Source organism: Zalophus californianus, chromosome 2, assembly GCF_009762305.2.
Source record: "Zalophus californianus isolate mZalCal1 chromosome 2, mZalCal1.pri.v2, whole genome shotgun sequence".
Classification (NCBI taxonomy): domain Eukaryota; kingdom Metazoa; phylum Chordata; class Mammalia; order Carnivora; family Otariidae; genus Zalophus; species Zalophus californianus.
The window spans coordinates 59,065,825-59,088,687 of record NC_045596.1 but is presented as its reverse complement, the minus strand read 5'-3'; the positions used below and the strand labels follow the sequence as shown (position 1 = coordinate 59,088,687).

The 22,863-nt window shown below is 38.7% G+C and overlaps 1 protein-coding gene across 3 annotated transcripts in view; it reads right to left on the bottom strand.

Moving 5' to 3' along the window:
- The window catches only part of MTHFD2L (methylenetetrahydrofolate dehydrogenase (NADP+ dependent) 2 like), a 134,877-nt gene that overhangs the window by 69,565 nt on the left and 42,449 nt on the right, over positions 1 to 22,863 (bottom strand). For all 3 annotated transcript variants that reach the window (XR_003521091.1, XM_027600648.1, XM_027600649.1), the window contains exon 5: positions 21,964 to 22,071. Coding sequence is in view for 2 of the 3 variants with exons in the window: in XM_027600648.1 (XP_027456449.1) it covers positions 21,964 to 22,071 (108 nt within the window). In the remaining variant the exon portion in view is untranslated. The remainder of the gene's footprint in view (positions 1 to 21,963; positions 22,072 to 22,863) is intronic.

Sequence of the window (22,863 nt, the reverse complement as noted above, 5' to 3'; positions counted from 1 at the left end):
CTTCAGAGACAAAGAGAAAATCCTGAAAGCAGCTCGGGTCAAGAGATCTGTAATCTACAATGGTAGAAACATTAGATTGGCAACAGACCTATCCACAGAAACTGGCAGGCCAGAAAGGACTGGCATGATATATTCAGAGCACTAAATGAGAAAAATATACAGCCAAGAATACTATATCCAGCTAGGCTGTCATTGAAAAGAGAAGGAGAAACAAAAAGCTCCCAGGACAAACAAAAACTAAAGGAATTTGCAAACATGAAACCAGCCCTACAAGAAATATTGAAAGGGGTCCTCTAAGCAAAGAGCAAGCCTAAAAGTAACATAGACCAGAAAGGAACACAGACAATATACAGTAACAGTCACCTTACAGGCAATACAATGGCACTAAATTCATACCTTTCAATAGTTACCCTGAATGTAAATGGGCTAAATGCCCCAATCAAAAGACACAGGCTATCAGATTGGATTAAAAAACAAGACCCATTGATAGGCTGTCTGCAAGAGACTCATTTTAGACCCAAAGACACCCCCACATTGAAAGCGAGGGGGTGGAAAACCATTTACCATGCTAATGGACACCAAAAGAAAGCTGGGGTGGCAATCCTTATATCAGACAAATTAGATTTTAAACCAAAGACTATACTAAGAGATGAGGAAGGACACTATATCCTACTTAAAGGGTCTATCCAACAAGAAGATCTAACAATTGTAAATATCTATGCCCCTAACATGGGAGCAGCCAATTATATAAGGCAATTAATAACAAAAGCAAAGAAACACATTGACAACAATACAATAATAGTGGGGGACTTTAACACCCCTCTCGCTGAAATGGACAGATCATCTAAGCAAAAGATCAACAAGGAAATAAAGACTTTAAATGACACACTGGACCAAACGGACTTCACAGATATATTCAGAACATTCCAACCCAAAGCAACAGAATACACATTCTTCTCTAGTGCCCATGGAACATTCTCCAGAATAGATCACATCCTAGGTCACAAATCAGCTCTCAACCAGTACCAAAAGATGGGGATCATTCCCTGCATATTTTCAGACCACAATGCTTTGAAAGTAGAACTCAATTACAAGAGGAAGTCGGAAAGAACCCAAATACATGGAGGCTAAAGAGCATCCTACTAAAGAATGAATGGGTCGGGGCGCCTGGGTGGCTCAGTTGGTTAAGCGACTGCCTTCGGCTCAGGTCACGATCCTGGAGTCCCGGGATCGAGTCCCACATCGGGCTCCCTGCTCAGCAGGGAGTCTGCTTCTCCCTCTGACCCTCTTCCCTCTCATGCTCTCTATCTCTCGTTCTCTCTCTCTCAAATAGATAAATAAAATCTTTAAAAAAAAAAAAAAAAGAATGAATGGGTCAACCAGGAAATTAAAGAAGAATTAAAAAAATTAATGGGAACAAATGAAAATGAAAACACAACTGTTCAAAATCTTTGGTATGCAACAAAGGCGGTCCTAAGAGGAAAGTATATAGCAATACAAGCCTTTCTCAAGAAACAAGAAAGTTCTCAAATATACAACCAGCTCCACACCTAAGGGAGCCGGAGAAAGAAGAGCAAATAAAGCCTAAACCCAGCACGAGAAGAGAAATAATAAAGATCAGTGCAGAAATCAATGAAATAGAAACCAAAAGAACAGTAGAACAGATCAACGAGACTAGGATCTTGTTCTCTGAAAGAATTAAGATTGATAAGCCCCTGGCCAGACTTATCAAAAAGAAAAGAGAAATGACCCAAATAAATAAAATCATGAGTGAAAGAGGAAAGATCACAACCAACACCAAAGAAATACAAACAATTCTAAGAAAATATTAGGAGCAACTCTATGCCAGCAAAATAGATAACCTGGAAGAAATGGATGCATTCCTAGAGATGTATCAACTACCAAAACTGAACCAGGAAGAAATAGAAAACCTGAACAGACCTATAACCACTAAGGAAATTGAAGCAGTGATCAAAAATCTCCCAACAAACAAGAGCCCAGGGCCAGATGGCTTCCCAGGGGAATTCTACCAAACATTTAAAGAAGAATTAATACCTATTCTTCTGAAACTGTTCCAAAAAATAGAAATGGAAGGAAAAGTTCCAAACTCGTTTTAGGAGGCCACCATTACCTTGATCCCCAAACCAGACAAAGACCCCATCAAAAAGGAGAATTACTGATCAATATCCCTGATGAACATGGATGCAAAAATTCTCACCAAAGTACTAGCCAATAGGATCCAACAGTACATTAAAAGGATTACTCACCACAACCAAGTGGGATTTATTCCTGGGCTGCAAGGTTGGTTCAACATCCACAAATCAATCAATGTGATACAATACATTAACAAAAGAAAGAACAAGAATCATATGATCCTCTCAATAGATGCAGAAAAAGCATTTGACAAAGTACAGCATCCTTTCTTGATCAAAACTCTTCAGAGTATAGGCATAGAGGGTACATACCTCAATATCATAAAAGCCATCTATGAAAAACCCACGGCGAGTATCATTCTCAACGGGGAAAAACTGAGATATTACCCCCTAAGGTCAGGAACATGGTAGGGATGTCCACTATGACCACTGCTATTCAACATAGTATTAGAAGTCCTAGCCACAGCAATCAGAGAACAAAAAGAAATCAAAGGCATCCAAATCGGCGAAGAAGGAGTCAAACTCCCACTCTTTGCAGATCATATCATCTTCATGTGGAAAACCCAAAAGACTCCACCCCAAAAGTGCTAGAACTCATACAGATATTCAGTAAAGTGGCAGGATATAAAATCAATGCACAGAAATCAGTGGCATTCTTATACACCAAAAACAAGACAGAAGAAAGAGAACTTAAAGAGTCAATCCCATTTACAATTGCATCCAAAAGCATAAGATACCTAGGAATAAATCTAACCAAAGAGGCAAAGAATCTGTACTCAGAAAACTATAAAATACTCATGAAAGAAATTGAGGAAGACACAAAGAAATGGAAAAATGTTCCATGCTCATGGATTGGAAGAACAAACATTGTGAAGATGTCAATGCTACCTAGAGCAATCTACACATTTAATGTAATCCCTATCAAAATACCATCCACTTTTTTCAAAGAAATGGAACAAATAATCCTAATATTTGTATGGAAGCAGAAAAGACCCCGAATAGCCAGAGGAATGTTGAAAAAGAAAAGCAAAGCTGGTAGCATCACAATTCCGGACTTCCAGCTCTATTACAAAGCTGTCATCATTAAGACAGTATAGTACTGGCACAGAAGCAGACACATAGATCAATGGAACAGAATTGAGAGCCCAGAAATGGACCCTCAACTCTATGGTCAACTAATCTTCGACAAAGCAGGCAAGAATATCCAATGGCAAAAAGACAGTCTCTTCAACAAATGGTGTTGGGAAAATTGGACAGCCACATGCAGAAGAATGAAACTGGACCATTTCCTTACCCCACACACAAAAATAGAGTCAAAATGGTTGAAAGACCTAAATGTGAGACAGGATCTGAAGGGGTACGTGCACCCCGATGTTTATAGCAGCAATGTCCACAACAGCCGAATGATGTAAAGAGCCAAGATGTCCATCGACAGATGAATGAATAGAGAAAATGTGGTGTATACACACACACACACACACACACACACACACACACACACACACACACACAATCGAATATTATGCAGCCATCAAAAGGGATAAAATCCTGCCATTTGCAATGAAATGGTTGGAGCTGGAGGGTATTATGCTGAGCGAAATAAGTCAATCAGAGAAAGACAAGTATCATATGATCTCACTGATATGAAGAATTCTTAATCTCAGGAAACAAACTGAGGGTTGCTGGAGTGGTGGGGGGTAGGAGGGATGGGGTGGCTGGGTGATAGACATTGGGGAAGGTATGTGTTATGGTGAACGCTGTGAATTGTGTAAGACTGTTGAATTACAGACCTGTACCTCTGAAACAAATAATATATTATGTTTAAAAAAAAAAGAAGAAGATAGTAGGAAGGGAAAAATGAAGGGGGGAAATCAGAGGGGGAGATGAACCATGAGAGACTATGGACTCTGAGAAACTAACTGAGGGTTCTAGAGGGGAGGGGCATGGGGGGATGGATTAGCCTGGTGATGGGTATTAAAGAGGGCACGTATTGAATGGAGCACTGGGTGTTATATGCAAACAATGAATCATGGAACACTACATCAAAAAAAAAAAGAATTCTACTGGTGTTATGGTACTATTTCTTCTCATGGCTCTTCAATTTTTCAGAGGCACAGCTCATCAAAATATAATAGCTAAGTTTGTTGCATGTTCCACACCTGGTATTGTGTTTAAGACTTCACCTGCATTAGTTCATTTAATGTCTACAATAGTGTTATGAGGAAGACATTAATATTTTGTTTTCATTTTACAGATAAGAAAATAATCAGAACTTTCAAATAAAAAAAAAAGAAAGAAAACCTAGATGACCCAGAATATTGTACCCTTCAATTAACCAGTGGAAAATCAACTAAGACCAAATGAGAGTATGTGCTGACCATCATAAAAGAGCTGTAAGTAAGAGTCCAGAAACCCAGCATTTGAAAGTTCTGTATTGACGGGTTAATATGTAAATGCAGGGGATACTCATTGGCCTGATAACAAGGTATATAAATACTGAAAACAGCAAGATAAGTGCACCCAAAATGGGGCAATGTATTGTGGGATCACAGCTGAGAGATTAATTCTGTCTCCTCTTTTGAGGGTGTCTAGGAAGGGTTCCTAAAGGAGATAGTATACTGTTTTGGGGTCTCAAAGTATGAGCAAGGGTATACTAGTTAGGGAAAGAAGTAAAGAGCATTCCAAACCAACAGAATAACAGGAAAAAAATGGACTAATTTTGAAGCTATGTGTTTAAGAAATGACAAAGAGGTGTAAGATATAACAGGAAGTATTCATACAGGTCTTAAGGAACTGATGTATGAATAAGAGAAGTTAGCAGCCTGAGGGGTCTGCAGTGCTTCAAGTGTGAGCCAAGGAAGAGGAGTGAAAGAAAGGCAGGAATGAGGGGAGTCAGAGAAGGACTTCCCGTGAGGCCACAGCTGTGTGGGACGGGGCCTTCTCTCTTTTCCTCCTAGGTAACATACAAATGCTACACTCTTAATGACAACAACAAAAACTCCATGATCTCCATTTTTAGCAAAATTAGAAGACATATTTTCCATAGACTCCAAAAAATATGTGAGAGTTACCCAGGACTGGCTGAGTTAGCATATACCACACAGGAAGAAAGGCAGCAAAGAAATACAGAGAATGAGAGGCTCATATAAAAAAAATTGGGAGGGAAGGATTTTATATCCAGTAAAATCATCCTCCAAAATTAAAGGTTACAATTTTGAAACTGTAAGGCCTCAGGGAATATTGTTCCCATGTGTTTTTCCTGAGGAACTTGCTAAATGATTAACTTTAATAAATTAAATATCATATACCTGAGGAAACTAGCAAAACGACTGTTGGAAAGAGTTTGGAATATATTTAGTCATAAAACTAAGACTTAAAAAATATGAGGATTGGGATGATAGACAAAATGTAAGTGCTATTTGCTCTGATTATGGAGAAATGGTACAACTAACAAAATTAGAATGGAAAGGGCAAAGACGAGAAAGTTTGCTGATCACCTACTATCCTATGACTAGAATCAGTAGAAAACATTTAAAGCTGATCAATCAAATAATAGAAGCATAAGAATATTTAGCATTATAAGGTAAAAACATTAAAAGATCATTTTTATTGGCAAATATTAAGTAGGAGACAAAAGAAATGAAATCAGGGAAGGAAAAGAAAGCATTTTTATCGTTTTTTTATTAAAGTATCATAGATACCATATGAAGAAAAGAGAACTAAGAGTACTGTGTAAAGTTAAAACTATTAGAGTAACAACAAACCTTCCTAAGTATCAGAAGAACCATATACAAAAAGAAAAAAAAAGTAAAAAATGAACCAAAGCGATAAAAACAACAAACAGAACAGAAAATAATATGCCAGACAGTTCAGTTCATTCATATTTATAATCATAATAAATTTTCCTAAGTTACCTATTTATAAGAATAATATTTCAAATTGGCTCACAAAGCAAAAACAAAATCTAATTCTTTACTTTATGTAAGGTACATCTAAAACAAAGCTGTTTGGAAATGTTAGAAATAAAAAATGGGCAAACGTGTACCAGGAAAATGACAAAAAAAGATAAGATGTTCTTATTGTCAAATAAGGAGAAATTTAGCATTAAATAGGACAAAGAAGTACACATTATAATGCAAAGACATGATTCAAATGAGCGCACAACGAGAAATATATAAGTAACATATAAAAGAGAAATATACTTCATACAGCAGAAATTACAGGGACTACAAATAGAAAAAGAAACACATTGTATTTGCTGAATTTAATTCGCCTTTCTTAATGCACAACAGATCAAAGATATAGAAAATGTACTAACATAATTAATGGTATGTGCCTGATTGTAATATATCACATTTTGAAAGTAGAACATATATTTTCTTTCATGTGACCAAAGAATATTTTTGAAGTAGTATGATTTTAACTACAAAGAAATTTTTAATTAATACCAAAAAAATAGACAGCTACATAAACTTGAGATATTTTCTTTGATCACAAATCAATAAAGTTATAATTACTGAAAAAAATCAGAAATTACAAGTTTCTTCCACTGGAATTTTTTTAAAACCCTACTTTGAATAATTCTTGGGTCAGATCTCCTGGGTAGCTCAGCCAGTTAAGTGTCTGCCTTCAGCTCAAGTCATGATCCCAGGGTCCTACGATAGAGCCCTACATTGGGCTCCCTGCTCAGCAGGGAGCATGCTTCTCCCTCTCCCTCTGCCTCTCTGTCTCTCAAATAAATAAATAAATAAATAAATAAATAAATAAAATCTTAAAAAATAAATAAATAATAAATAATTCCTGGGTCAAAAAGAAAACATAAAATAACTGTGCAGAGTTTCTAGAAACATTTATAATGAAATTACTACATATTAGAATCTATAAAATAAAGGTAAAGCACAGAGGAAAACTCACAGATCTAAATTATTGTATCAGTAAAATAAAAATAAGAAAATAAGCAAATCAATCACTTTAAAAAGTTAAAGAACAAAAAGGAAACAAAAGAAATTAGAAGGTAAGGTGTTAATATTAAATAGTCTAAAAACTGTAATATTATAAGCAGTGAGAGAATTCAATAATTGCCAAGTATAAAAAATAAACAGTAATAAATAGCTTTCATATATAACAACACATTAGAAGAAAAAGTGAAAGAAAAGACTCCATTATAAAAGGTAAATACAAAAGGTAAAATACTCAGAAACAAACTTAATGAGCAATGTACAAAGTCTATCTGATAAAAGAAAATCTCCAGAACAACACCAAAAGACATAGCTAAGACTGAAGAACTAGAAAGATAAACCATGTTCTTGGATAAAAGATTCCATATCATAAAGATTAACAATTCTATGTTCACTACAAATTTAATACAATTCCAATAAAAACTGGTAGATGTGAATTTTATTTTTTGGAAGAATATAATTTCATCCTAAAGTTAGTAAGGGCAAATAAAAGACAATAACGAGGACAGCTTTGAAAAGGAAGAACAATGAGACGCAACCGACCTAGAAGTATTTGATAGCAGTCTTATTTCAGTTAACGGTACCACCTTCTGCCCAGCTATACAGAGCAGAAGTCCAAGAGTCTCCCTTCTGTTTCCTCTTTCTTTCACTTGCTATACACCATCAGTAAATGTAGAGTATATGTTTGGAACTATCCCAAGGCAAAACTACAAAGCATCCTCCCATCTCTACCTTAGTTATAGTCCCCCCATATGCAGAAAGGTCCCCTTAGACATTAGCGACCCATGCGAGTATGTTCTCTTGAATGAGAGCCTCCCAACGCCCACAAAAATCAAGACCAAACAAAAACCTCCCACTTCCTCAGCACTGATGATTTCAGCACGGAATTGAGAGATACATAATCATCCACCGAGTTGTATATACACATAACCTATAAAGTTTAGAGCAAAAGAAAAAATATTAAGATGAATTTCAATAAGCACAGAGAGCTCTTTTAGGCAACTCCACCCTCCCTTCAATATCCAGTTAACTTGTTATTACCCCTCAGTGAGTCTGACTCGTGAAACCCATGGGAAATATCAAAGTCATATTTAGACTTGATTGATAAGTTTCTTATTATAATGATATCAACCCATGGAGAGGCTTTCAGTCTATTATTCAGGAGACCAGAGGCTGATAGCAAAAAAGAAGAACATCGAGGGAGTTAAAGGCAAATGTGTTCAAATCATGCCTCAGTCTCTTCTGCCTTTGCCCCTTGCTGATGAGCACCTTGATACCTGTTCCTGCTGCTGAGAGCTAGCTATCCTGCAAACATCTGCTTAGTTAACCTGTGAAAATTCTTGTCATTCCTGTTTTCAGGTCTGGTGCCCTCTTACTTTTCTTCCGCGAATCCTCTGGCTTGCTGCACCTAATCCTTTCTAACTCCTCAGCGCTTCCCTGGGGTAACCAGAACTAACAAGTCACAGCAGCTACTCTGCAGAATGATGCATATCTCTGACCCTCAGCTGACTTTTTCCCACACTCGGCTTTACCCTCTTATTGTGCACATGATACCAGCCTGGGCGAGGGCCTAATTTTTCTAACTATCACAAAGACCCAGATAAAAACTTTTATAAGCAGAGTCTTAAGCAACTTCATGGTGCCCAGTGCTTTACATCATGTTTGTAAGATAGAGCAAGAATAAAAAACTTAGAACCTATCTCCTGGAATCTGAGAGTTCTGTTAGAACTTAATAATTAACTGCTGGGCAAGATATGCTTCTTGCTATATAAAAGTCCACAGTCAATCAAGAATTGTCTACTGGGAGCTGTCTGAGCAGTCTTCTAGGCTATTATTATACTGTAATTTACACAAGATTGCAGATTGTAGCAAAGAGTTTTGGCAACTAACACAGAGTGCCAGTTTGAGGAGAAAAATATTTGCTACTTAAAAAGACGCTAGAACAAACAGCACTATATGCTTCATGTTAGAGTAGCCTTTTTTTTTTTTTTGGTTTAAATGACTTAAAATGAGGAGTTTATTTTTGTTGGGTGTTTCGAGGTCATCCCTGGCTTCATTTATTCAATAAGCAAGAAATAATCCCAGAACCATGCTAAGCAATGGAGACACACAACTCCACACTCTCACGTGAGAAACAGATATGTAAATTGGGATGAGAATACAGTGTGGTCAGGTCCACGTTAAAAGGCGGTATAAGTCCCAGTGTGGGTATAGACAGCACCACATCTCCTCTAGCTGAGAACAGCGCATGTGCAGCTAAAGGTCTTAGGGCAGAAAGATTCTTGATGTGAGTAGGATTTATTTTGCTTCCGCTTCAATCCCCCTATGCTTTCACCATCCTTGCCCAACGATAAAATATTTTCCATAAAAATGTGAGAAGGGCATGTTATTTAGCCCAGACAGTTAGAAACTTCTTTGCAAGAGCCAAAGTCTACCTTTTTGCAACTTTTACCATGATTCTACATCTGTCTTTGACAGCAACATAGAACAAGTCTCAACTTCCTTTTCCATGAGGCAAATCTTTAAATGCCAGCTTGAACCTGCATTTGCGGATGAAGCAAAATGGCAAATCCAATAGGAGGTAGACTCTCACATACAGGCGTTTGATTTGTCACTTTCTCTGGATAAGAGAAAACGGAATCATTCCTGATACATTAACTCATACCATGGTCTGGTTTAGGAGGGGCCCTTGGATGGCTCAGTCAGTTGAGCATCCAACTCCTGATTTCAGCTCAGGTCATGATCTCAGGGTTGTGAGACTGAGTCCTGTGCTGGGCCCTGTGCTGGGTGTGGAGCCCGCTTAAAACTCTCTCTCTCCCTCTGCCCCACCCCCTCCCTCTCCCTCTCAAAAAAAAAAAAAAAAAGAGAGAGAGAGAGAGATAAAGATAAAGGCAAAACACTGAGGAAAGCACAGGCAGGAAAACTCTGTATTCATCACCAGAACAGCATCCAAAGGAGAAAAGCAGCCTGAGTTCTGGTTTTGGACAAATGCCTCCAGAGGTCTAAAGATTCTGGACTGGAATATGTTTCTTATTCTCTTTGTAAGCTGTGATTGCATCTTGTAGCATACAACAAACAAACAAAAACCTCTCTACAGAGAAATTCTCTGTAGCAGCTAAATGGACAGAGCCTAAACATACGTGATTAAGATGACCCTTATGTAAGAACATACTACACGTCTAACATTGTTCTAGCACCTTACACATATTATCACACATTTTCCTATCACACAATCTTCACAAGATACCATGAGAGTATTTTTTATAAGGTAGAAACTAATGGATATTAAAGAGGGCATGTGTTGAATGGAGCACTGGGTATTATATGCAAATAATGAATCATGGAACACTATGTCAAAAAAAATAAGTCAATTAAAAAAAGAAACTAATGTTATTTGCATTTTACAAATGAGGAACCTGAAGAGACACAAGAAGTCCAGTAATTTCTCCAAGGTCATACAAACCATCTAAGAGCCAGAATTCAAACTAAGTCAGTCTGGCTCTAAAGCCCAAGCTCCTAATCATGGCGCTCCACAGCCTCCGTCCACACTGGGCAGTCAGAAGCGGCACTGCCCGGGTTCAGAGTTACAAATTCAGGGCCAGCAACCACAATGTTGTCACGTCAGTTGGCAGAACAGCATTTCTGGACAATCGCCCTGCCTCTTTTAGGAAGCCACTGAGGGATCTTGGATGACACTTCTTTTTCCTCTGGTATACATTCTACCTTCAGACCCCATCTGACGTACACCAGCAGTACTGATAAGAGGCCAGCTAATGGCAGAAAACACATGTGCCTCTAATACAAAAAGGACGATTTTAGCTTTAGTTTTTACCATTTGTGAAATGATCAAGAGGCCATTTCCCAGATCTTTTTTTCTTAAGATTTTATTTATTAATTTGACAGACAGATAGGGAGAGAGCACAAGTAGGCAGAGTGGCAGGCAGAGGGAGAGGGAGAAGCAGGCTCTCCGCTAAGCAGGAAGCCGGACGTGGGGCTCGATCCCAGGACCCCAGGGTCATGACCTAAGCCGAAGGCAGCCGCTTAACCGACTGAGCCACCCAGGATAGTACTGCATTCTCCTGACTCCTGAATTCCATTTACTGTAAGGTTGCCATTTCTTTCTTTTTTTTTTTTTTTTTATTTGAGATAGAGGGAGAGAGAGAGCACAAGCAGGGGGAGTGGCAGAGTCTGGAGAGGGAGAAGCAGACTCCACACTGAGCATGGACCCCGATGTGGAGCTCGATCCCAGGACTCTGGGATCATGACCTGAGCTGAAGGCAGACACTTAACCCACTGAGCCACCCAGGTGCCGCTGTAAGTTTTCTATTTCAACTTGAGTTGCTTTTTCTGGATTAAATCGCTTAAATAACAGAGGTAGTTATAGAGCACTCAGAGCTAAGCCTTCTTTTCATGCTTAAAATGGGCCAGGCTTTAAATGCGTTTGTATCTGGTCAAGACCTGGCTGGTCTGATTTGCTGTAGATCAGTCCTTCAGTTATCTTCCAAACAACTTGAGCCACTAGGAGGATGACAACTAAGGAATGTGGTTTCATTTTTAATTAGTCAAATACCATTTCAAGCTCACTCCTCTTAAACAACTATCTCAAAGTACCTTTGAGACAAAGAGTATTATTAGGGAGGACTGAGTCCTCACCACCAGTGTCTCTAGGTATTTTTAAAAATCTGCCCCTTTATTTGGCCAAAAATTATTGAAGTCACAGATTCATTTATTCAACAAAGAGAATATACAAGTGAAAAAAATACACATAGAATAAAATTCTATGTAGTAATAAATGTTATGAAGAAAGGAATGCAGAGTCAGTGAATACAGAATAATAGCATGGGTGCTATTTTGAGAAGGTGGCGAGGGACAGCCCGAGGAGGTAACATTTGGAGAGAAACCCGAAGGAAATCAGAAAAATAATTTATGTAAATAACTTCAAAAAAGAGCATTCCAGAAGAAGGAAAACCAAGTCAAAGACCCTGACACATGAGCACGTATGATGTGTGTTCTAGGGAAGCAAAGGGCAGCCATGGCTGGGGGGCAGTGATGGAGGGTGAGAATGGTAGGAAGCGAGTAAAAAGATGCAGCCCAGGCCAGCTCCTGTAAGGTCTTGCATATCACATGAAGGAATCTGGACTTTATTCTGATGTAATGTTGTGCTGAGTGTTATGGGAAGCCATGGGTGATTGAGACCCACCGTGTGGAACATATGGGAGAGGGACAAGGGTGGATGCAGAGAAACTGGCTTGTAAATTTCATAGTGCTCCGAGTGAAAGACGATGGCTGTCTCAACTTGGATCTTTTTGGTGGATGTGAGCATGGGTATATTTTAAACAGACTGCTAATGGGTAAGATATGAGGTGTGAGAGAAAGAGAGGTCAAGGGTGGCCTGAACAACAGAGCAAGGGTGAACTGACAGTGCTACTTCCTAAGACAGGACAGACTATGGGGAGTAAAATTAAGATTGAAGGTTTGCATATGGTAAGTTTGAAGTGCCTATTGGCCATCCAAGTGGACTTGTCAAGTGGACAGTGGTTCCAGGGGTCTCAACACCTAGGAAAAACAGAGGGTTATATTTAAGACTTTGGGACTAGAAAAGATGACCTAGAAATGGTTCTGGAATGAGAAGTGAAACCCTGGGCTTATTCCAATGTTTTGAGCAGTTGTCCTCAACCTTGACCATATTAGAATCTTCTATGAAGCGTTCTAAAAAATACTGATACTCAGGTCCAACTTGAAAGATTCTGATTTAATTGTTCTGTGTTGGGCTCAGGCAACCATATTTTTAAAAGCCCCTCAATGATTCTAGTGGGCAGCTAAGGTTGAGAACCACTGGTTTAGAAGTTGGGAAGACTAGAATGACCCAGAAACAGAGAATGAGAAGAAATAGCTGGTGAAATAAAAGAAATGCATACCAGTGCTAGCTTTAATCCGTGCTTAAGCAATAACAGAAATAGCCCTATATGATGTGGCCATTTCATTAAATTAAAAAGCATGTTATGAATATTACTCAGTTCATTACATAGTTTCCTGCTTATATGAACCCTCAGGAGAAATTACTTTTCAGTTTTAACACCAAAAAATGTTTTATTTATCCCGAGCATGTATTTATTTTTAATTCTTTTTTTTTAAAGATTTTATTTATTTATTTTAGAGGGACAGAATGAGAGAGAGCACAAGAGGGAAGGGGGTCAGAGGGAGAAGCAGACTCCCCGCTGACCAGGGAGCCCGATGCGGGACTCAATCCCAGGACTCCAGGATCGTGACCTGAGCTGAAGGCAGTCGCTTAACCAACTGAGCCACCCAGGCGCCCTATTTATTTTTAATTCTAAAGACACTTAATTGGGTAACCGATCATTTTTTTCTGGGGAAAGAGCTCTCAAGATGAAATTAGTGACCCAATCATAAAGTATAGTTTAGACTCAAACAAATTCACCCAACATATATTCAGCACTAGTATATGAAAAGCAATGTGCTTGGCAGTGGTAATACATCCATGAGGATTTAATGATATGCCTATTTTTAATAGCCTTATTCTTGGCTCTGTTTTAGTTCGAGGCCTTGCTTCTCCCTTTTAACTATTTCACATTGGCATTGTGTTTCAACTATTGCTGTGGCCCACCTTAAATACTTTTTAGAATAAATATACTGTAATAGGTAACATGTACTCAACACTCTCCATGTGTGAATACTAAATCCTTTACAGGGATCAGCTCACTTAATTCTCCTAACAACCACGCATGCCCTGATCTCACAGGGACATGCAGGAAGAGAATGTGTGTTCAGGCAATAGGACCAAAGAGTCTATGCTCATTGACACTAGGTTTTCCTGCTCTAGGAGTCAATCTTCACCATTCAAGACTGCAGCTATGGTGTGAACAATATGGCAATCATAAATAAGATATTGGTTTTGAAACCTTATATTTCTAGGATTATTTTCCTGTTAAGGGGATGAAATGTTTTAAGTCATCTACGTGAATCAATTCCTCAGGTGACCAAATTCCCCATGGTACCAAATTGCCAAATCAGGATTGACAGAATTTCTGATTGTGAAACAGATTTTAAGCTATAAAGACTAAAGCAATCAGACCCTTCCAAATCCTAGCCAAAATGAGCTAGCCAGCTTAGGCATGGGACAAGGGGTGCTGACATGAGCCAAAGTATTGTTTTTTCCTTTCTAGTTGTTTTGGCTAGAAGGGGTGTGTGTGTGTTGGTGCAGAAGGGGTCTGTTTGTTACAGCTTTATATAATTTTTGCATTTACTTTCTGCTCTCCAAGATTAACAGAGGAAAATAAACTCAAGGACTTTACTACAAAGTCTTATTCTGCAAACATGCTTAAAAGATCATACATGAATACTAAACAAGTATTTCCAAGGTTTCTGCCTGCATTTGAGAGTGAAATATGCAGACTTCTCAAAGAACACTGTACTGCTTACTGCCCTTCTATTCATCCTCTCTGTGGAAAAAGACTAGACTTCTGGGGATATGCTAGTACAAACCGCAAATATCTAGATGCAAATAGAGCAAATATAAATACAAATATATGTATTTTGTTAGGGAAAAAACAAAAATCAAAAACCAACTTTCAGAGTCAAATACTAAATATTATTACCCTCTCAGAGATTCACAGTGCTTCCCGTGTTAAAGGCTATGTTATAATACTACATTAAAGTCTGAGAAATATCACAGTCAAGTTATAGGTTCAATTTTATTTAATCCAGATTTCCCAAACTTATTTGAACAACTCCTCTCCCATTTTTTTCTTTTTAAATCAAACCCACTTAAGATTTTGTGGTACATTGGTGTTGCTAATGAACAGTTGTATTAAATCTTTCATGATACTCTTGGTCGACAAGTAAATTTACCCATTCCTTTGTTGAACAAAGACTCTCTGGACAGCTATTGTGTGAGGTGCAGGAGATAAAATGGGAAGATAAACAGATGTGGTCTTTGCTTTTGTGGGGTTAACAGTCCAGTGAGTGTGATGAACATTAATCAAATAATGACACTAAGAAATGCTAATCACGAGTGGATAAATGATGTGAAGGAAAAGTTCTTCAGTGTGTCCGTGATGGTGTGTGTGAGAGGGTGGGACAGGCAATCAGAGAAGCCTGCTCGAGAAGTTATATCTGAGCTGACATATAAGACGTGAGTAAGAGGGAACACTCCTATCTACAACGCTGTAGGATGACAGGTGAGGGGTTAAAACAGAACAACGAGGGAGGGGACAAAGAGAAGCAGCACTGGGATGTCCTGAAGGTCTTCAGAAATATTCACAATGGGAAATAGAAAAAGACCTCAGAATAAGAAAAGCAACAAATTATAAGAAGAAAAAAAAAAATAGAAGAAACTTCAGACACTACTGAAGCACATTTAGTACCTTTATATATAACACTCTTGGCACTGACTTTATTTATTGTTTTTATAGATTTATTTATTTATTCTGGAGAGAAAGCGAGTGTGCAGGGGGAGGGGTAAGAGAGAGGGAGAGAGAGAATCTTCAAGCAGACTCCCCGCTGAGTGTGGAGCCCAGTGGGGTTCTGTCTCACGAACCCGAGCTCATGACCTGAGCCAAAACCAAGAGTTGGACACTCAACCGACTAAGCCACCCAGGAGCCCCTGACTTTATTTTTTTAAATCACTAAATCATCATTTATATTTATGGTATGAACTATTTATTTTGTAGAGAGTGAAATGTTTTCTTCCAGATTTTAGGAATTACGAATAATTTCATATGGGATCAGGCGCTTTCAGGGTGGTATGGCCGTAGATAGAATTTTTCATAATTTCAAGTAGAATATAGTTTTGTTTTTGCCTATTAGGTGGGATTTTTTTGGTCTGAAGTGAAGAATAGTAACAGGACGTGGGCAACAGGAAGGCATAACATTCATCTATAACTGTATTTAGAAACTATTCCTTCCTATAGCTAAACTCTTTATTACGGAAAGCTCTACGTCTTTTGCAGCTCTTTGCACGATTGTGGTGATTAATCCTTCCTACCTAACTGTTTAATGGCTGGCTGTCTTTCCTACTAGGCTGTGGGCTCAAGAGAACAGAGCAAGAGCTGATATATTCACCATCATAGTCCCCACGCTTAGTGAAAAAGAAATCAGCCCCTCTGTAACAAGACACCCACATCTATCAGCAGGTTGAGGGGAAAACAAAGTTAGCCTAAAGAAAAGGAGAGATCCTAAGCATTTTACTGGGAAAACACTGTGACCTCTTTCAATTAATGCTGCCAGCAGCATCCTCCCCTCCATTCCCAGTGTCCTGAGATCTCCTCTCCCCTTCCTCTGACAATCATGAGCCACCCTCCTCACCTGTGATCTGATTCTTGGGGAAAGGGGAGTCTTAAGTTATACTTTTATATAAATGCCTGTAATTTTAAAATATGAAGGAATTAGTGTGTGATAAGCACCTAGCTACTTCTCTCTCCCTCTTCCCCTTCCTTCTCAATATACAGGCATTTTTTGTTTTCAGTAAGTGACAGTTTTATTTTAAATTTCCAGCCTGTAGTCTCACTTTCTACAATACTAGCACAGTACTTGGCACATAGGAAACACTAAAAAAACTTTTATTGATGGACTGGCTGGTTGCATTACTCCGTGCCAAGCCCTGTGCTAGATTTCAGAGATACAAAAAAGCCAGACACATATTTGTCATTGAGAAGTTCAAGTTCACTATGCATGTGTAGGAAAGAACAAGTAGGTGATCAACATGTGAGAGGATTAGTATTGCGATCGCAGCATATGCAACATGCATAAAGCAGAAGATTTGGGCTGCATCTGGAAAGACGGGTGGGAGGTAGGACGCTGAGTCCCATGCACAGGGAACAGGGTACATGAGGGCAAGGAGGCGTGGAAGACATGGCATGTTTGAAGACCAGCATGGGATTCTATGGAGCTTCAGCATCAGGTCCCAGGAAGAAAGAGGCAGGAGGAATGCCTTGAAGGGCAGTGTGGAGCAGACCACAATAACCTTACGAGTGGTACCTCGAATGCACAGGCTTACAGACACTAGAAAAGGGATGCTCTGTGCCAGTAATAAAACAAATGCCTTGTACTCTGAAGTCATGGGGAAAGAGAGAAAATGAAAAGGAAAGAGAAAGGCTTAGATGTCACATTACATTTTAAATAATGGTTAATGTTAGTTGCAAGAGTGTAATAGTCCCAGCTGCCTGGTGTAAGAATACATGCTATTTTCCAGGTACAGTGCTTTCCAGATAAGAGCTGGCTGAATTTAGGAGATGTTAAAAATTAAGCAGTACTGGGGGTGCCTGGGTGGCTCAGGTGGTTAAGTGTCTGCCTTCAGCCCAGGTCATGTTCTAGGGGTCCTGGGATCAAGCCCCACATCAGGCTTCCTGCTCAATGAAGAGTCTGCTTCTCCCTCTCCCTCTGATCCTCCCCCAGCTCGTGCTCTCTCTCAAATAAATAAAATCTTAAAAAAAAAATTAAGCAGTACTCTTATTATTCAGCTAAGAAAAGGAGACTAGAACAAGCATTTTTTTTTTTCTATTACTTTCCACTATGCAAACTCAGCACTGGAATTCAGTGAGGTCTAATGGACACGGAGGCATCATAAGACATAATATCTCCAATATCTTATTGGGGGCCTTCTAACTTAGGGGTCATGGGATGGGAGGAACAGCGACGAAATGCCTGCCGTCCTCCCTGCCCCAGTTTGACAATGGTTCATTCCATGGAGGTAGCAAACATCCCACTCCACTCTGCTGCCAACAAGACTTAAGTCTCAGGCCCTGTGGCGTGAGCCTTTGCATGACTCCTGCATTCCTAGGCGTTCCTATTTGGCTCCTCTCTTTGAAACCCGAGAATGCCTGGCCCAACCTGGCACTGGGCTGAGCTTAATCACACATACCACTCAGATCACGTTGCACTACCTGGAACCTCCACTCCTGTGTTACCTCCTGACAGCACCTCCTGCAGGTGAGAGATAATGTTCCCAGTCTGGCAAAAGTGTTTTCATACCTGGAGCCAATTTTCTCAAAGGAAGGGCATTCTCTTGGCAAAATGTCTTATGGTTTTCCATTTAGATAGGTTGCCCCTTGAATAAAAATGACCTGATAGACAGAAAGGTATGGCAGAAGGGTAGCTTTGAATTCAAAAGCTGAACACCAATGCAGAAGCAGTGTTTGGAGAAAACTGTGTCCAAAGATGACCTCTGTAGAGGTCAGATGCAGACAGTCATCTTCCAGAAACAGAGAACTAAGCCTTTTCTACCACTGTTCCCCACAGCGTTTCACAGAGAATTAAGTACTGAATGCATATTGTCTGAGTGAATTCAAGAAGATCCCTGAACCCATAGACCTTGTTGCTGTCCTTTTCAAAATGCTATTTGAAAAAGTCCTTGCACCAGGGCACCTGCGTGGCTCAGTTGGTTGAGTGTCTGACTCTTGGTTTTTGGCTCAGGTCATGATCCATCTCAGGGTTGTGAGATTGAGCCCCATGTTGGGCTCTGTTTTCAGTGGGGAATCCGCTTGGGATTCTCTCTCCCTCTTCCCTCCCGCCCTCCCCCCCCCCCCCCGTTAACACATGTGTGAGCACACTCACTCTCAAATAAATAAATAAATCTTTAAAAAAGAAAAGGTCCCTGCATCAATGCAGGGACTACAATGATACCACAACCTTTCAGCTAAAGGAGAAGCGTGTAACTCCATGTCGTGGCCGTTTAGGGGGAATCTGTTTAGATGCGATGTCCTACATAAGAATATAAAATATGAAGAGACATTTACTCTAAGATAACTTGAAATAAAATCAGATTCTTTATTCTTTTGATGACAAGTAATAATCTTAACACCTGGTCATTATGGTACTTTGTTATCTTGCAGGAATTTCTGTTTTAGAGAAACTCAAGAACTTCTCTCTTACTTCCTCACGATAAAGCTAAAAATAAAGACATTGGGCTGATACCAATGGTATTCAGTTTCCATTCTGAAAAAAGGTGAAACTGGGTAGGTTACCACATACAAAGAAGTTAAAAGAATACACAGTGTCCTCTAGGTGGTCACAATGGCCCTCAAACATCCATAAAAGGAGTGGAGCTCAAGAGAAGAGATTCTCCATTGTCAGTATCTTTACATCCCCTCAATTAATCACAGGCTTCCCTAAGCAAATGCAATGTTTGCTTAGAGATGCCAGATTTTATTTTGTGCCATTGACTATCTATAATTTAAAACACCCATACTTGTATATCATGTGCCTCTGTATCTACGCCACCCCCCCGCCTTTACCACCAACACTGTAGCTCTTGAAAGACAAGAACCATCTCTCAACTACTCTCTAGAAACTACAGAGTAGCTCAAATGCCATGTCCGCAACAAAGCCTTCTGCGATGACATGTCCTCAGGAGAACATAATCTCCCTGCAGCATCCTGCTGTGTTGAGCATCAGCACTACCTTTTGTCTCAAGATTTTAGCACATTCTCAGTCCTTTAAATATTTCAAGCCCTTGAGGAATTAAAAGAAGCTCTTTCTCACCAAACAGCTGGAATTTATGTCCTAAATAATCAGGACTAAAAGCTAGCCAAGAGTAAGACACATATTAATCAAGCTAAATTACAGTATGGCCGTTTTTCTTCTAGCACAATTATCTTTGGCTTTAAGACACAAATGAATCATTAGGGTTCTGAATCTCTTCTGGCAAAGAAATACAGTATGAGCTGAATGCTCAACATTGTGAGTGTCATCAGAACAGTTCTATAGATATGAATTTGCCGAGTTAATCCCCCTTCATTATCTCCATTAGCTAACAATGCACATGTAGTCACTGAACATAATTACTGCTCTAACAGACGGGGACGTTTGAAATATTAACTTTCCCACAGACTCCAAATCTTCAGTAAGCAGCTCTCAACAATTCATTATATTAATCATGTATGTCACCACACTTCCATTAAATATGCATGAGATTAAACACCACTCATGTTGCAAACTGCTCAACATCATTTTTAATATAATTTATTACCTTTTAGATACTGTAATTATAACGGCACCTAGGTGCTGCTATAATAAATGGAAATTTAACTACCTAACCTCTAAGTGACCAGTATTATAACTAATTCCACTTTTATTTAATTTTTAACGTGCATTCATGAGAATATTTTATAATACAAAGTGTAAGATATTTACAAAATTAATATGTATTATGACATAGGGATGTCTAATTTAAAATTGCATAACGAAGGGATAAATTGATTTTCTTAGACTTAGGTACTTAAGACAATGGAAACTTATCAAGAAATTAGCATACAATATATTGATATCTATAAGAAAAGTACAACAGAAAGTATGATTTGGAATATTATGACATCATATTTCTAATCAAATATTTTACAGACTTCATAAATTCTATGTTTATGCAAATTATTGCAACAAAGACTAGATTTAATCCAAAAAAAGCAAACATAAAACCACCAGAAAAAGACAATAAAATTTCAAATGAAGGTAAAGAATACATCATCAGCCTTGGATCATGTTATTCCACACCTTATGGTTAATATGGCCATAGATCATTAAGTTAAGCATATAATGGAAATAATAGTAATAGCCACAGTTCACACTTACCAAGCACTTACTTAATTTAATATGTCAGGCACTATAATTAGAGCTTTACGTCCATATTTCATCTAATTTTCACAATAACCCAGTGAAGGAGATATTAATATTATTTGCACTTTATGGATATGGGAAGAGGTGACTAGCATGGCATAAATGTCTCATCCAAGGACACAGGGCATGGCAGGAGAGGGGTCTGAGCCCCAAGTCTATCCTCCTAAACACAGTCAGCATCCAGCTGCCAGCTCTGGATTCACCATTTCCTTGTGTGGCCTTGGGTAAGTCACCTGAACTCTCTAAAGATCATTTCTTTTAGCTGCAAAATGCAAGTAATATTAATATATGCCAGAATGACTGAGAATGAAATAAGATGGCTTATGAGAAAGTACCATGCAAGTCGTGGAGTGACATAATGCTGGTTGTTATGTTATCGATGAGATAAGAAAATAAAATGCTGAAAATGAAGAAAAAAATTACACACTGACACCAAGTCAAAATTTTCCAACAAAAACGGTATACCTAGGTAAACATTTCTGGTTATTTTAACTTGCTTAACATAGAAATTACTGCATAAAGGCAAATATGAATCAATATATTATATCCTAAGAGACAGATAAACACTAGTAGATTAAGTTACAAGTGAATAGTAACACTAGAACTGTAGATGTTCACTATGAAAACTGTGTGCATATTACTAGATTTGGCCTTTCAAAGAGCTCCTCAAGACTAAGGCTTTTTAAAGTTACCTGGAGTCATCATCAGGCCCTAATTTACTATGATCCACACATACATTTTGATTAGTGGCAATATTTAAATTCTTAGGCCCAGGAAGGAGAAAGCAATATTCAAAAATCTCATTCATCGTTTTAGATAAGTGATATGTCATCACTGGGTTTCTTTTTCCATAGGGCTTTGTGAGTGTCTATGGGTGTGGGTGTGGGTGTGGGTGTGGGTGTGGGTGTGAGCATGCAGAAGTCTATCAACATGTGACTGTTATGTATTTAGTGGCTTTCCACTTTTTTCTTAATGTTTATACTGTCAATTATTTAAAGGAAGTGTATATGGCTAAAATTATAGTGGTAGGGGCAAAGGGGCCATGTATTTCCAGCAATTCTTTATTCACTTTCAAGGTGCTCATGTCATTAGATGAGGAAGAAGGGAAGCTTTTATTTGCATAAACCCATGAATATACCAAGTCGCATTTCCAAGCATCCTGACCTGATGATTTTAAGAACGAAGAAAATCGCAAGAGTATATGGAATCAAGGTCCAACCTACCTCCCGGCCGTTCGTGCTCTCCATCGGTGTGTAAAAGCATGGCAATGGGCATCCCTACATTCTTGGATCTTCCAGCTACAACCACATTTTTCCCAAATGTTTCAATTCCTTAAAACACAGAGTTTGATTTAAATGAAGAATCAACAACAAGAAGCAGAGTAAACATTTGAACAGCCAACTAAAGCATTCTTTAAAAACTTCTAATGAAACTTGAGCTATTGGGCGCCTGGGTGGCTCAGTTGGTTAAGTGACTGCCTTTGGCTCAGGTCATGATCCTGGAGTCCCTGGATCGAGTCCCGCATCAGGCTCCCTGCTCGGTGGGGAGTCTGCTTCTCCCTCTGACCCTCCCCTCCTCATTCTCTCTCTCTCATTCTCTCTCTCAAATAAATAAATAAATAAAATCTTTAAAAAAAAGAAATCTGAGTTATTGTGTGGCTTGTCTATAATGTGCCCACATTATTTATAAATATTCTTTTTACACTTCTTGGCTTTGTCACTTCCTCTATAATTGTCCTTGTTAAAAAACTACATTTTCAAGTTGCCATTAAATTACTTGTAAACATGGAGATTCACATGAAGAGTTAGACATGCAAAGACTTAAAATATATTAACTACTAATTATAAAGTAAGCAAAGTACAACAATGTCGAGCTTAATTGGCAATCAAACTTTTAGCAAATCTGGAACAAAATGAAGTGGGTAAAAGTGTATTTTTTTACAAAGCTCATGCCCTTTACCCCATAGGAAAGAGGTGCTGAATTTCAGGGACTCAAAAAGGTCTGAAAGATAAAATTTGCAAATATAACACACTCTACTTTGTGTGGGCACAGTTGCTTCATAAGTAAAATGAAGAAGTTAGAATTAAGGTTTTTACAAGTAGTAATATCCTAAAAGGATGGTT